At 39.2% G+C, this 17,047-nt stretch overlaps 1 protein-coding gene across 1 annotated transcript in view; it reads right to left on the bottom strand.

Moving 5' to 3' along the window:
- Positions 1-621: 621 nt before the first annotated feature.
- The window catches only part of LOC120064946 (membrane metallo-endopeptidase-like 1), a 34,645-nt gene continuing 18,219 nt past the window's right edge, over positions 622-17,047 (bottom strand). Inside the window, exons 18-23 of the mRNA XM_039015552.1 lie at positions 3,456-3,575; positions 3,181-3,314; positions 2,801-2,866; positions 2,570-2,665; positions 1,577-1,653; positions 622-1,481 (exon numbers count right to left, since the gene is read on the bottom strand). Coding sequence (XP_038871480.1) covers positions 1,382-1,481; positions 1,577-1,653; positions 2,570-2,665; positions 2,801-2,866; positions 3,181-3,314; positions 3,456-3,575 — 593 coding nt within the window. The 3' untranslated portion in view covers positions 622-1,381. The remainder of the gene's footprint in view (positions 1,482-1,576; positions 1,654-2,569; positions 2,666-2,800; positions 2,867-3,180; positions 3,315-3,455; positions 3,576-17,047) is intronic.

Below are 17,047 nucleotides of genomic sequence, written 5' to 3'. Positions count from 1 at the left end.
TTCTGCTGGCGATGCCAGGACTATTGGTAGGCGCTAACCCCATGACTATTTCTGCTCTGTTTATTTTATGCAGAAAACACAAAGCATTGTATACAGTTAAAGACTTCTCTGCACCTTTTTTGAAAAACACTCTCTCTAAACGTTTCTTTCTGATCATATCCTAGTCCCAAATGCTGACTGGTGCTGTGTGGACAAAGCCCAAGATCAGGAGCACTGTTGATCAAATGTTTGTCTCTGAAACATACTGTAACACAACAATAAGTCAGTCAAGTAAGTCAAATCACTTTCAGTTGTGATCGAGTATTGAGTATCTAATATAAATAAGACACTGATCATTCCATGGCAGATCATTATCACTATAAATGAATCTCAAACAAAACAGTGCTAGCCTAGCAAGTATTTAAGCTTATTTCCAAGCATATATCTTCGTAGATCTCACATTTATACATGCTGTATCAAAAACATTTTAAGCCATCCTTTTTTATTTTTTCAAAATGTTCATATAAGGTTAAAGCTGCAAAGGTTTAACAGTCTGACGTCTTCAGGTAAATGGTTTCATTTCAAAGAATGACGTAGCCAAGCCTTGGCCTAGGAGTGAGACTAATTATGTCCATCTCTAGGTCACCGCTGCTCTTCATTTTCACAGAGCCTTTATTCAGTTCATAGTCACACTGTAATGTCAGACTTATTATTCACTTTTGCCTCTTGCCCTGTGGCAAAATGTCTTAAAAAACAAATGTTCCATATCAGACAGGATCTTACCAGGCAACTCAGTACCAAAAGATAATTTTTGCACATAAATGAAAGCCACTAAATATGTGGGCTGAAAAGCGCTGTGGATTTGCCATCTGAATGACTTGGCAAAAATAACAAAGAGTTATTTAGGAAATTCTTTAAAAAGTCAGTTAAAGCATATAAAGCCAGCTTGGCTCAAACATATTCTACAAGGTCTTAGGAATGTCCTACATTTGCCCGACTATGCATGTATCCACTGACCACCCACATTGGTCCATAGGAGCTTCAGATGTATGCATGTATACAACAAAGCCACTTGTAAACAAGAACAAGCAAAACTGTTAACCCACAGACAACATCTTTAGGTTGAGTAGCCATATAAGTACATACGCATTCCAAGTGTTTTTCCTGTCTCATCGTCTGCTTCAAGTGGTGATACTAGGGTGTAGTTTGGTCAGTTATCCAATCCGTAACACTTGTGTAAATGTCTATTATCTTCTGCCATGTAAATCAATCAGACATACTCCAAGGCAGGATGTCTCTTTGGCGTCAGTATAACACAAGGTGGTTGTTAAGCATGTTCTTTTGTTTAGCTGCCCCAGTCAAGAAATAAATAACAAGAGTAGAGCTGAAAAGCCCAAACTGGCTACCACACCCGACATTTCATCTCAGGATTCATGGGAGTACCTGGTTTGCACTGGAATGCATCTGAGAATGCTCCAAAATTCTGTAGGGAGCCAAGTACCCTGTGAGAGAAGATAGGTGAAAAGTGTTAACAGATTGACAGAAAATACTGTATGTTGGAATAGCCAAGCGCTACATTTTTACTGTTGGTCGTTACCTGTATTCTAGGGGACTGTGGGAGTCAGTCTTGATGCACTGGCTGGCATATTCAGGCCGATAGGCACCACACCATACCTGGAGGAGAAAGATGTATCACTAATTAAATAATTCAAGTGTGATACAGTAAAAGCACATTTCTTTTCTCAACTACATGTGTTCACATTTTACCAGTACTGATATGTTTTGCCTGAATATACAGTAAATGTAAACCATTAAATGATAATGAAATTGATATGCCTGAGAAAAGTATTTTTTCCAAAGTGCCTTTCGACAGCCCAACTGAATAATCCCAGTAGGGATTTTGTTTGGCTGTTATGCAGACATTGGCTTTTGACCTGGTTTTGGATAAGGACTATAAAACACTAGTCTGGCTTTGCTCTTGCCTTGTTTTCCCTGGCACCGCAGTGGTCTTTTAAAAAAACAACATTATGTACCCCTAGGTAGGTCACTTGATATATAGTCATGATCTGGTGTAGTTTTAAACTCCTTGGTCCAATTGTTTATCTCTTGAAAACCAAGTATTTAGGAAAAGATAATCTCTTTGGGTTTTTGTTCTCAGTGGACAGCAGTGGAGGAAGGACGCTAATATAGCTTTTAGGTCCCTGGTGTAATAAAGGTTGAGAAACAGTGGCCTACTTTAGACCAGGGTTTCCCAACCTCGGTTAGCACTACACAGCTGATTCAAATAACCAACTCATCATCAAGCTTTGATTATTTTAATCAGCTGTGTAGTGCTAGGCGCAGGGGTGGGCAACTCCAGTCCTCGAGGGCCTGATTGGTGTCACACTGTTTCTCCATCGCTAGCAAACACAGCTGATTAATAAAATTGCGTTCTAAACTGAAGATCATGATTAGGTGATTATTGGAGTCAGGTGAGTTAGCTGGGGCAAAACTGTGACACCAATCAGGCCCTTGAGGACTGGAGTTTCCCACCCCTGTAGGGGAATCCTGCTTTTGACTACTCAATTTATTAAAATGGGAGCTTACTCACTTGGGCAAAGTTAAGAAAAAAAAGTTGCTTGTGGTCCATGTCCAGACCAGGTAAACGAAGCTCTTCTCCTTCTCTCTCCACCCACTTCATGTAGGCCTGACCACAAACACACAAAAAAACATACAAATATAAAATATAATTAGATAGTATTTAGTCAGATTTTTTGTTGTTGTTATGAAAGTTCATTGTGTTTTATGGGGGTTGAATGCGTTTAATAATTTGGTGTCGCACCTTGTAAGCTTGCCGAACTCCTCCGTTGTCTGCGATGTTCTCCCCCAAAGTACTAATTCCACTGACCTGCGGTAACACAGAGACCGTCATTAAAGTCCTACTCCAGTCTCCTTTTCACCTCATTTAACACCTGATTTAGGTGGTCTTAAGTGTATGTACAGTAGTGTATTTATACTTAAAATATTGGAAAAAGTTCTAAAATCACTGCAGGACGTATTTAACACACTAACAGCTAAATGGTAAACACTCAATCGAGGTTCTTTCAAAAAAATCTACTATCTTCTATAATCTTTTATAGTGAAGCTAAAATGAAGTTTTAGTCATTATACCCAAATACATTTAACATTTTGCCCATGCTTCAGCTACATTGGGAAACTCACATTTTGTCCTCCTGCAAGCTTCCAGTTGAAGTTGCCATATTGTTGCACCATGCACTGTGACTGGTCCTTAAAGTGCTCAGCAGAATAATTACTCCACCAGTTAAGCATGTTACCATCCTTGTCAAAATTACGGCCTGTTTTGAAAGATATGTGGAATTAATTGTGATGCAATCTCTTGACATTTTCCCATGAATTAATACTCTATACTAAAAATGATTGTGCAACACATTGGACACAGACATGGACATTGACTGTAAATATGAGGACTGCCTCACCATTGTCATCAAACCCGTGGGTGATCTCATGTCCAATAACCATCCCTATTCCACCAAAGTTCAGGGCCTGGAGCTGCTGCTTACTGAAGAAAGGAGGCTGCAGGATACCGGCAGGGAATACTAGGAAAAAGGACAGAGAGAAACGTACAAGGAACAGATCGGGCCAAATTAACTAAGACCATCTATAATCGTTGTGATGGAAACTTTAATGTTGGTACTTTTCTTTTTACCAATTTCTGTGTTCTATGTTTGTGCTTTCTAATAACTGTTTTCATGCAAGTGACTGATTGAACGAACCTTCACGATCAGTATCTGCAATTTGGCAGTACGCCCAGACCCTTATTTTTAGAACGAAAGATACAGTGCCTTGCAAAAGTATTCACCCCCCTTGGTGTTTTTCCTATTTTGTTGCATTACAACCTGTAACTTAAATGTATTTTTATTTGGATTTCATGTAATGGACATACACTAAATAGTTCAAATTTGTTGAAGTGAAATTAACACAATAACTTGTTTAAAAAAAATAAAACATGGAAAAGTGGTGCGTGCATATGTATTTACCCCCTTTGCTATGAAGCCCCTAAATAAGATCTGGTGCAACCAATTACCTTCAGAAGTCACATAATTAGTTCAATAAAGTCCACCTGTGTGCAGTCTGTGTCACATGATCTCAGTATATATATACACCTGTTCTGAAAGGCCCCAGAATCTGCAACACCACTAAGTAAGGAGCTCTCCAAACAGGTCATGGACAAAGTTATGGAGAAGTACAGATCAGGATTGGGTTATAAAAAAATATCCGCAACTTTGAACATCCGACAGAGCACCATTAAAACTTCTTTGGGGTAGGGGGCAGTATTTTCACGTCCGGATGAAAAGCATGCCCAGAGTAAACGGCCTGTTACAAAGCCATAAAAGCTAGAATATGCATATTTTTAGTATATTTGGATAGAAAACACTCTGAAGTTTCTAAAACTGTTTGAATGATGTCTGTGAGTATAACAGAACTCATATGACAGGCAAAAACCTGAGAAAACATCCAACCAGGAAGTGGGAAATCTGAGGTTGGTCGATTTTCAACTCAGCTCCTATTGAGGATACAGTGGGATATTGGTAATATTGCACTTCCTAAGGCTTCCACTAGATGTCAACAGTCTTTAGAACCTTGTCTGATGCTTCTACTGTGAAGTGGGGCCGAAGGAGAGGGGAATGAGTAAGGTCTATCATGACCTGAACATGCCCTGACCATGCGCGTTCACGTGAGAGCGAGCTCTGTTCCATCGCACTTCTGAAGACAAAGGAATACTCCGGTTGGGAAATTATTGAAGAATTATGTTAAAAACATCCTGAAGATTGATTCAATACTTCGTTTGTCATGTTTTTACGGACTGTAATATAACTTTTTAAACTTTTCGTCCGTACTTTCCGCTGGACTTGCCCACGCGCCGTGAGTTTGGAAAGTGTACTGAACGCTAGAACAACGAGGAGGAATTTGGACATAAATGATGGACATTATCGAACAAAACAAACATTTATTGTGGAACTGGGATTCCTGGGAGTACATTCTGATGAAGATCATCAAAGGTAAGTGAATGTTTATAATGTTATTTCTGACTTATGTTGACTGCATAATATGGCGGATATATTTGTGTCTGATTGGGCTTTGAGCGCCGACTCAGATTATTGCATGGTTTGCTTTTTCCGTAAAGCTTTTTTAAAATCTGACACAGCGGTTGCATTAAGGAGAAGTGCATCTAAAATTCCATGCATAACAGTTGTATCTTTTAGCAATGTTTATTATGAGTATTCCTGTAATTTGATGTGGCTCTCTGCAAAATCAAAGGATGTTTTGGAACTTCTGAACGTAAGGCGCCAATGTAAACTCATATTTTTGGATATAAATATGAACTTTACCGAACAAAACATACATGTATTGTGTAACATGAAGTCCTATGAGTGTCATCTGATGAAGATCATCAAAGGTTAGTGATTCATTTTATCTATATTTCTGCTTTTGTGAATCCTCTCTTTGGCTGGAAAAATGGCTGTGTTATTCTGTGAATAGGCACTCACCTAACATAATCATTTGGTTTGCTTTCGTCGTAAAGCCTTTTTGAAATCGGACACTGTGGCTGGATTTACAACAAGTGTATCTTTAAAATTGTGTAAAATACATGTATGTTTGAGGAATTTTAATTATGGGATTTCTGTTTTGAATTTGGCGCCCTGCAGTTTCACTGGCTGTTGAAGAGGTGGGACGCTACCATCTCACGTACCCTAGAGAGGTTAAATCCATTATAAAAAAAATTGAAAGAATATGGCATCACAACAAACCTGCCAAGAGAGGGCCGCCCACCAAAACTCACGGATCAGGCAAGGAGGGAATTAATCAGAGGCAACAAAGAGACCAAAGATAACCTTGTAGGAGCTGCAAAACTCCACAGCGGAGATTGGAGTATCTGTCCATAGGACCACTTTAAGCTGTACACTCCACAGAGCTGGGCTTTACGGAAGAGTGGCCAGAAAAAAGCTTGCCAAAAGGCATGTGGGAGACTCCCCAAACATATGGAAGAAGGTACTCTGGTCAACTAAAATTGAGCTTTTTGGCCATCAAGGAAAACGCTATGTCTGGCGCAAACCCAACACCTCTCATCACCCCGAGAATACCATCCCCACAGTGAAGCATGGTGGTGGCAGCATCATGCTGTGAGGATGTTTTTCATCAGCAGGGACTGGGAAACTGGTCAGAATTGAAGGAATGATGGATGGTGCTAAATACAGGGACATTTTAGAGGGAAATCTGTTTCAGTCTTCCAGAGATTTGGGACTGGGACGGAGGTTCACCTTCCAGCAGGACAATGACCTTAAGCATACTGCTAAAGCAACACTCGAGTGGTTTAAGGGGAAACATTTAAATGTATTGGAATGGCCTATCCATTTTAATTCCAGGTTGTAAGGCAACAAAATAGGAAAAATGCCAAGGGGGGTGAATACTTTCGTAAGCCACTGTATCTCAGTTTCAAGGTCTCAGCTTAGAGAAGAAGCCCCGTGAGGTATTGATCTGTCACATGCATGACCCAGTATTGGTCGGATGAATTAATTATAAATAAGCTAAATCATGCAAATATGACTTGTCTGCAGTATATAAGAGAACTATGAGACTGCCTGTGAGAGCTCCTGACAGACGTTCACTATGGTGCATCAAGGTTGTTGGAACCTCTTCAGCGCGCTGATAATAAACAATGATTAATTTATGATTGACTTTGATTGTCCCTGTGTAAGAATTTCCACAAAAAATTGAAGTCACAAACTGGATTATTCATACTGCCTACCGAGCTTTCCAGTGGGGAGTGGGGGGCATTCTATGAAGCATAAGGGAAATTCCTGTCTGACCAAAAGAGGACGAGACCCACCCAGACCAGAGCCTTACTATGAGCTGCCAAGGAGGAGACGCATCACCCGCTAACAATTGAGGGACGGCAACTGATTTCAGTAAGTCATTTTAAATTAATCAGTATAAAAAATAAATGATATAAAATGAAGGCGACTAACGCATAAAAAGGTACCCATATTCTTATAGAGAGAAGGCTAGTCACTAGTCTAACGAGAAGACTAGAGCGAGGAAGTAACGGTACCATGGAAAGCCTCGCTGACAGCTACTGTATCTACAGGCATTTATAATAAATATCTACAGTTGAAGTTGGATGTTTACATACACTTAGGTTGGAATCATTAACTCGTTTTTCAACTACTCCAGAAATGTATTGTTAACAAACTATAGTTTTGGCATCTACTTTGTGCATGACACAATTCATTTTTCCAACAATTGTTTACAGACATATTATTTCACTTATAATTCACTGTATCACAATTCCAGTGGGTCAGAAGTTTACATACACTAAGTTGACTGTGCCTTTAAACAGCTTGGGAAATTGCAGAAAATTGTCATGCTTTAGAAGCTTCTGATAGGCTAATTGACATCATTTGAGTCAATTGGAGGTGTACCTGTGGATGTATTTCAAGGCCTACCTTCAAACGCAGTGCCTCTGCTTGACATCATGGGCAAATCAAAAGAAATCAGACAAGACCTCAGGAAAAAAAATTGTAGACCTCCACAAGTCTGGTTGATCCTTGGGAGCAATTTCCAAACGCTTGTAGGTACATTTTAGTCATTTAGCAGACTACCAAGTTCATCTGTACAAACAATAGTACGCAAGTATAAACACCATGGGACCACACACCTGTCATACCGCTCAGGAAGGAGACGCGTTCTGTCTCCTAGAGATGAGAAAAGTGCGAAAAGTGCAAATCAATCCCAGAGTAACAGCAAAGTATCTTGTGAAGATGCTGGAGGAAACAGGTACAAAGGAATATATCCACAGTAAAACGAGTCCTATATCGACATGACCTGAAAGGCCGCTCAGCAAGGAAGAAGCCACTGCTCCAAAACCGGCATAAAAAAGCCAGACTATGGTTTGCAACTGCACATGGGGACAAAGATCGTACTTTTTGGAGAAATGTCCTCTGGTCTGATGAAACAAAAATAGAACTGTTTGGCCATAATGACCATCGTTATGTTTGGACGAAAAAGGGGGATGCTTGCAAGCCGAAGAACACCATCCCAACCACGAAGCACAGGGGTGGCAGCATCATGTTGTGGGGGTGCTTTGCTGCAGGAGGGATTGGTGCACTTCACAAAATAGATGGCATCATGAGGTAAGAAAATTATGTGGATATATTGAAAGCCGTTGAGATGAGATGTTGTTGAAGCAGATTGAGATGTTGTTGAAGCAACATCTCAAGACATCAGTCAGGAAGTTAAAACTTGGTCAGAAATGGGTCTTCCAAATGGACAATGACCCCAAGCATACTTCCAAAGTCGTGACAAAATGGCTTAAGGACAACAAAGTCAAGGTATTGGAGTGGCCATCACAAAGCCCTGACCTCAATCCTATAGAAAATGTGTGGGTAGAACTGAAAAAGCGTGTGCGAGCAAGGAGGCCTACAAACCTGACTGTTACACCAGCTCTGTCAGGAGGAATGGGCCAAAATTCACCCAACTTATTTTGGGAAGCTTGTGGAAGGCTACCCGTAACGTTTGACCAAGTTAAACAATTTAAAGTCAATGCTACCAAATACTAATTGAGTGTATGTAAACTTCTGACCCACTGGGAATGTGATGAAATAAATAAAAGCTGAAATAAATCATACTCTCTACTATTATTCTGACATTTCACATTCTTAAAATAAAGAATAACTGACCTAAGACAGGGAAATTTTACTCTGATTAAATGTCAGGAATTGTGAAAAACGGAGTTTAAATGTATTTTGCTAAGGTGTATGTAAACTTCTGACTTCCACTGTATGTACAGGATATGCATATGGTGCATAGCAAGTAATGACAAGAGAATTGTTGAAGATGCACATGGGTAATAAGGGAGATTACAGAGTGTGTTTGGGAATAGTACTAAGTGAATGTGGATGTGAAAGTTGTGAGATATGGCATATTAAACGGATTGAAATTTGAATAATTAATTGATTGACATTTACTATTATGATTGAAATTTGGATCATAATACTGATTTGAAATATGATAATAAGATGATTGAAAGTTGGATAATAAGAGATCGAAATTTAGCTGTAAATGACTGAGTGAATGAGAGCTGCCAGGGGACTAGCTCACGTGTGAAAGAGGTGAATGAATGCCCCCACCAGTTCTGTGAATTGAGTTTTTCAGTCTGTAACGTTATCTAGGGGTCTGTTCAACACCACCCTTTGGATCTACAGGTGGAGGATAACATGTCTCGATTAGTAACGAGGATAACATGATTACACGTCTCATTAGTAACAAGGATAACATGTCTCTGAGGGTAACATGCCTTTAGATTACATGAGGATAACATGACTCATCACTGGAGTTTGATGGTATAACGTTATTATGCATGTGGAGATATAAAAATAGAAAGTACCATTCCCAAATATGCTGTTAAATAAAACACTAGAAAATATTCAAACCCCTGTATGAATAGAACACTGGTGTAGAGGAGGAATTTGTGATGTAACACACATGTGTAATGGGTTACTAGAGATAAAGTAACATAATATTGAGTATAATGGGTAACTAGAAATCTGATGAAGTAACAATAGAAATAATAATAATATACAACTTGCACACCCACACATCAACATGCTTAAGTGGTTTAAAAAATTAGGAGAAATGTTCAGTGGTCCCTTTATGGATCATTTGATAAAGATATGGTTAAAGCATTGTACTGGACTTGACTTAAACCAAACCAATAAAACTATAACTGCTTATATGATTTCCTCCACCCTGGTTATACATTTCGAAATAAATCCCAAACCCTGTTAAATAGACCCAATGATTTTCTGTATTCACCTACTCAACCATTTAACTTGCTAGGTAGAGACTTATTATGGACAGAGCACCATGCCATCTACAGGGGACTGATAGACAGTGCCAGCTCAGTTAATACATATTGATCCCTCCAAAGCATGACATGTTCATCTCAAAATAATAGACATTTAATAAGTGTGAAGCAGAAAGTGAATATCCATCAGAAATTTGAAATAAATATATAGAGTAACATTGTTAGGGTAAACTAAAATGAAAACAATGCCTTCCAATATGGATAAAGTTATCATGTTTGTTTTGTTTTAAACCTTGCAATGGGGGAAAAGCAGAATGTTGTTTGAGAGTGATCCAGTGTATTAGTAATAGTAGATTAAGAGGTCTTCCTATTGGGAAGGGAGTCCTAGTTGAAGGAAAATGATATGGAGACTAGTGAAAGTAACAAAGTGAATGGTAATTGGCTTTCAAATTGCACTCCAATAATGCAATATCGTAGTAATTTGAAGAAGTAAGAAAGAAGGATCGAGCATTGGGAATTATATTAAATTAGAGGCCGCTCACTCTTACAAGGCATGGTCCACTGCTCTCGTGTTTGTCATCTGTTGTTTGGGTTAGAGATAAGCTTCCTGTGATACATTTCCCATTACGTGGAACTGTGTCCAGAATGAAGTAGATCTAAGTAAATGTTTTAGTACCGAATATTGAGCTGATAAGCCAGCACTAACTTTTTGAAGGTCCTAGCGGATTTCATATTTTGACTAGTTTTATGTCCCAGGGACAGTTTGTACAGAATTGTATGTTAACCTCTCTAGGATAGGGGGCAGCATTTTCACGTTTGGATGAAAAGCGTGCCTTGAGTAAACTGCCTCCTACTCAGTCCCAGATGCTAATATATGCATATTATTAGTAGTATTGGATAGAAAACACTGAAGTTTCTAAAACTGTTTGAATCATGTCTGTGACTATAACATAACTTATTTGGCAGGCAAAACCCCGAGGATAAACCATTCAGATATTTGTTTTTTGAGGTCACTCTCTTTTCAATGGGTTTTCATTGGGAATCCAGATTCTAAGGGACCTTCCTGCAGTTCCTATCGCTTCCACTGGATGTCAACAGTCTTTAGAAATTGGTTGAGGTTTTTCCTTTGAGAAATGAAGAAGTAGCCATGTTCAGAATGAGGCTCCATTGAAGTGTACTGTTAGTTAGAGGCGCGTGACCAGAAAGCATGCTACACATTGTTTTCCTCCGGTATTGAACACAGATCATCCCGTCTTCAATTTTATCGATTATTTACGTTAAAAAATACCTAAAGTTGTATTACAAAAGTAGTTTGAAATGTTTGAACAAAGCTTACAGGTAACCTTTGAGATATTTTGTAGTCACGTTGTGCAAGTTGGAACCGGTGTTTTTCTGGATCAAACGTGCCAAATAAATTGACATTTTGGATATATATCAACGGAATTAATCGAACAAAAGGACCATTTGTGATGTTTATGGGACATATTGGAGTGCCAACAGAAGAAGCTCGTCAAAGGTAAGCCATGAATTATATCTTTATTTCTGCATTTTGTGTCGTGCCGGGAGGGTTGAAATATGATGGTCTGTGATTGTTAGCTGGGGTGCTATCCTCAGGGGTGCTATCCGCTCCAGAGAGGTTAATGCAACAGGTCAAAATGACAAGATTACAAGAGAGGGGCTCTGGGATTGTTTACTTTAGAAGGTGCCTATTCAGCTTGACGGGACACTGCATCATCCGAAAAGTCTGAAGTATAATTATTAATAATAATTTAAAAAAAAATGTTTTTAATGATTATGTATCTCTCCCTATGAAAGGCTTCCTAAGGCAAGTGCCTTTTGAGAGCAGTTAAAGCTCCCCGGATCCAGCTGTTAAGGGAGCTCCCAAATTAAGTTAGGCCTGGCCATTTTTTGTTTGTTTTTACCCTATGATTTTTGCCACACACACGCCAGCACCCACACACAACCCACCTACTCACAGGTTAGAAAGGATGTTGTACACAAATTACATTTTCTGAAGGTTCTATTGTCAGTTTTGGTTGCACACATGCAAATTATCTTCATAAGAAAAGAAATGTACTGAATGTAAACCTGATACGCAAAATGTTTGAAATATCTTTAAATAATGTCTGAGGTACAGGGAAACAAACACTCACTTAATAGGGCTGACTGACCTCGGACCTCTGTTCTGACTTCCTGGTGAGGCCTGATCACCCTCACTAGAGAGACATTGAGTAAGATTTAAATGGACTATGTAAACTCTAATAATTAAGAAAAAGTTTATCATTTATCAATAGTCCTATGTGTGATTCGGACCACGAGAAAGACAGAGAGAGAGCGAGCGCTGCCCCTGAATCAGGAACACCTGTCTCTAGTCTATTTTACCATTACCTTTTGGGATACAATTATTTCCTGATGGAGTTATCAAGAGTTTTAATTCTAATTTGATTTGTTATTCTAATTTGTTTATTTTTGATTTAACAGGCAGTATTGTTGTTTTCTTGGACGCATGAATCACGATGTAAGTGTGTCCAAAGGGGGAATTACCGGTCCCCTGAGCCTTTGGTAAATATGCAAATAGATTTTATTCACATGCCTGCCAGTAAAAGGAAAAAGATGTTGGTAATGGTTGACAGTTACTCCAAATGGACTGAAGTTTTCTCCACCTTGAGTGATATATTTGTGTTGTTTTGTTTTCCTTGTTTTTGTCTTGCTTCAATAACATATCTCACCAGATTGGGTCTGCTGTATGGTCGTGATTTCTCTCCAAGGATACGCCCTCTAACTCCCTGACCTTGTAACTCTGCGGTGAGATCGCCAAGATGATAGGGGAGTATTTTTGAGAAAAAAAAATATTTTAAACTGTGTGTTGTTATTAACTTCTCTAGGATAGGGGGCAGCATTTTCACTTTTGGATAAATAGCGTGCCCAATTTCAACTTCCTTCTACTCATCCCCAGAATATAAGATATGCATATTATTAGTAGATTTGGATAGAAAACACTCTGAAGTTTCTAAAACTGTTTGAATCATGTCTGTGAGTATAACAGAACTTATGTAGCAGGCAAAAACCCGAGGACAAACCATTCAGAATTAAAAAAAATGTAAGTCACTGTCTGTTCAATGAGTTTTCATTGGGATACTAGATTTCTAATTGACTTGTTTGCAGTTCCTACCGCTTCCACTGGATGTCACCAGTCTTTGGAAATTGGTTGAGGTTATTCCTTTGTGTAATGAAGAAGTACGGCCATCTTGAACGAGTGTCACTTGAAGTGTACTTTTTGAGAGAGGCGCATGACTCAAAGTAGCGTCAGTTTGTTGTCTTCCTGTATTGAACACAGATAGTCCCGTCTTCAATTTGATCGATTATTAACGTTTAAAAATACCTACAGTTGTATTACAAAAGTAGTTTGAAATGTTTTGCAAAAGTTTACACGTAACTATTGAGATATTTTGTAGTGACGTTGCACAAATTGGAAGCTGTTTTTTTTCTGGATCAAACGCGCCAAATAAATTGACATTTTGTATATACAGTGGGGAGAACAAGTATTTGATACACTGCCGATTTTGCAGGTTTTCCTACTTACAAAGCATGTAGAGGTCTGTCATTTTTTATCATAGGTACACTTCAACTGTGAGAGACGGAATCTAAAACAAAAATCCAGAAAATCACATTGTATGATTTTTAAGTAATTAATTTGCATTTTATTGCATGACATAAGTATTTGATCACCTACCAACCAGTAAGAATTCCGTCTCTCACAGACCTGTTAGTTTTTCTTTAAGAAGCCCTCCTGTTCTCCACTCATTACCTGTATTAACTGCACATGTTTGAACTCGTTACCTGTATAAAAGACACCTGTCCACACACTCAATCAAAACAGACTCCAACCTCTCCACAATGGCCAAGACCAGAGAGCTGTGTAAGGACATCAGGGATGAAATTGTAGACCTGCACAAGGCTGGGATGGGCTACAGGACAATAGGCAAGCAGCTTGGTGAGAAGGCAACAACTGTTGGCGCAATTATAAAAAAATGGAAGAAGTTCAAGATGACCGTCAATCACCCTCGGTCTGGGGCTCCATGCAAGATCTCACCTCGTGGGGAATCAATGATCATGAGGAAGGTGAGGGATCAGCCCAGAACTACACGGCAGGACCTGGTCAATGACCTGAAGAGAGCTGGGACCACAGTCTCAAAGAAAACCATTAGTAACACACTACGCCGCCATGGATTAAAATCCTGCAACGCACGCAAGGTCCCCCTGCTCAAGCCAGCGCATGTCCAGGTCCGTCTGAAGTTTGCCAATGACCATCTGGATGATCCAGAGGAGGAATGGGAGAAGGTCATGTGGTTTGATGTGACAAAAATAGAGCTTTTTGGTCTAAACTCCACTCGCCGTGTTTGGAGGAAGAAGAAGGATGAGTACAACCCCAAGAACACCATCCCAACCGTGAGGCATGGAGGTGGAAACATCATTCTTTGGGGATGCTTTTCTGCAAAGGGGACAGGACGGCTGCACTGTATTGAGGGGAGGATGGATGGGGCCATGTATCGCGAGATCTTGGCCAACAACCTCCTTCCCTCAGTAAGAGCATTGAAGATGGGTCGTGGCTGGGTCTTCCAGCATGACAACGACCCGAAACACACAGCCAGGGCAACTAAGGAGTTGCTCCGTAAGAAGCATCTCAAGGTCCTGGAGTGGCCTACCCAGTGGCCTACCCAGTCTCCAGACCTGAACCCAATAGTATTTGATGTATCAAATACTTATGTCATGCAATAAAATGCAAATGAATTACTTAAAAATCATACAATGTGATTTTCTGGATTTTTGTTTTAGATTCCGTCTCTCACAGTTGAAGTGTACCTATGATAAAAAATTACAGACCTCTACATGCTTTGTAAGTAGGAAAACCTGCAAATCGGCAGTGAATCAAATACTTGTTCTCCCCACTGTATATGGACGGAATTAATTGAACAAAAGTCAACCGTGCATGTAATGGATTTAGGCTTATGCCAAATTGTTTATTTGGGGTATCAGGTTGATTGTGGAGGTCTGCACACTGCGAATTTGATAGTCATTTAGACTAAGAATGCATTGAGATACCAATCTGTCATTACCACAAATTGGGGCCGTGATGAGAAACGTTAATGTTAGAAAAATAAGATAAATATACTGTATGTCAATGTAAATTTACATTCCGCCAGTATTGGTTTGTGCTAAATTGAGGGTCTTAAATTAAAGTGATAGAACCAACGTGAAGCACTAATGACCGTCATTCTAAATTTGGGTTGGATAATTTATGAATAGTTATAATTATGATTTGGAAAGGCAAGGCTTCTAGAGACAGAGGTATGCCCTAAATTGTGAGGAGAGCCACTAGATTGTAGCTTGGGCTAACCTTGCCCCAATCTCATTCCTTTAAAAGGTTGGTGTGAAACTGTTATAACATGTATTCTCTCTCTTCCCTGTGAAAGTCACTATGCATGTGCCCTAGATCAGATTCAGGAGTTCTCTAGAGACTTGGAAATGCTAAAATAATTGCTTAAATTGGCTTTGCAAAACAGAGAGGCTCTTGACTATCTTTTGGCAGGTCAAGGGGGCACTTGTGCAATCATTGGCGACGAATCTTGTACTTTTGTCCCAGATCACTCTTCTAATATGACTGATCTCGCCGAATACATTGCCACTGTTGCTAAGAATAATTCCCCACAACCAGAGTGGACGCCTGCAACTTGCTTGGAATCCCTGTTTGGAAGTTGGGGATCCCAAATTGCCCGATGGGCTGCAGCATGTTTTTTCTTTCTTAGTTTGTCTAAATTGTGTTATTTAACATGCTGTGCATGTGTGTGTATTCTTGATAAATTCACTCCCGTTAATAGAAGTATAACCTTTATTATGATTATAGTATTACGATACTAATTAGATTGTATAACCCAGAATGAAGGGTTTGAAATTATCTGTGTTTTTTCTGTGTTGATTTCCCTTACTTTAATAGGAGTATAGAATATTTTGATATGTAAGCCTTTAGACTTTAGCTTCTATTAAAATGTAATGATTATTATCACACGAGATAAGAGGATGGAATGTGATGGAACATTTTATGTTGGTGCTTTTCTATTTAACAATTTCTGTGTTCTATGTTTATGCTTTTCTAATAACCGTTTTCTGTGTTCATGCAAGTGACTGATTGAAAGAACCCTCACTATCAGTATCTGCAATTTGGCAGAACGCCCAGACCCTTGTTTTGAGAATGAAAGATAACTCAGTTTCAAGGTCTCAGCTTAGAGAAGAAGCCTTGTGGGGTATTGGTCTGTCACATGCATGACCCAGTATTGGTCGGTCACATGAATGAAGAAAACGTTAATGATGAATAAATAATGAATAAGCTAAATCACTGCCCCGTGGGACCTCCTGACAGACGTTCACTATGGCACTTCAAGTTGGTTGGAACCTCTCTAGCGCACTGATAATAAACAATGATTCCTTGAAGATTGACTTAGAATGCCGCGTGTAAGAATTTCCACATCATGCAACCTTTTATATCAAGCGAATGAAACAAAAATCTTCACATCTGACTAATCATCATTGCACATTACCAGTCCATGTGTTAGCAGCATTGTCTGAGTTGCATTCATTGTTGCTGGCGCCCCAAGCTAAGTCCATCTTTTTTAGCCCGCAAAGTTTGTGTGCACTGGAGCCTGAAACTATCAACAGCAGAAAGGATTACCGCCAGTCATTATTCTCAATCAGATGAGAGTGGAAGTGAGCCAGCCCTTATAGAAAAACCACATGATTTCACATGTGGAAAATCACATTTTGCACATGTGAAATCATGTGAAACCATGTGTTTTTGGAACAATTCACGTGATGATGTGGATTTTCACACTAAGTTTCACATGGATTTTCAAGTGATCGCATAACTTTTCACGTGGAATAAATTTCACGGTGATGCCCTGAAAACCAAAATTTGTTGTTATGATACACACAGTGCTTTTAACCCTGAAAACAAAAGTGTGTATGTTTATTTAAACAGTAATTATTATTCCTCATGTCCTTACCTGGGATTTGAACTCAGAATCTCTAGGTTCACTGCATTCTCATCATCCTACTACACCAGAATGTCTGTGTCAATAACTGATTTCACCTGTATTCCTACACTTTAGACTTCAAAGTACATCTCAGTTTTGTTAAAGATACACTCAA

This window comes from Salvelinus namaycush, chromosome 20, assembly GCF_016432855.1.
Source record: "Salvelinus namaycush isolate Seneca chromosome 20, SaNama_1.0, whole genome shotgun sequence".
Classification (NCBI taxonomy): Eukaryota; Metazoa; Chordata; class Actinopteri; order Salmoniformes; family Salmonidae; genus Salvelinus; species Salvelinus namaycush.
This window is presented reverse-complemented; position numbering and strand designations above follow the sequence as displayed.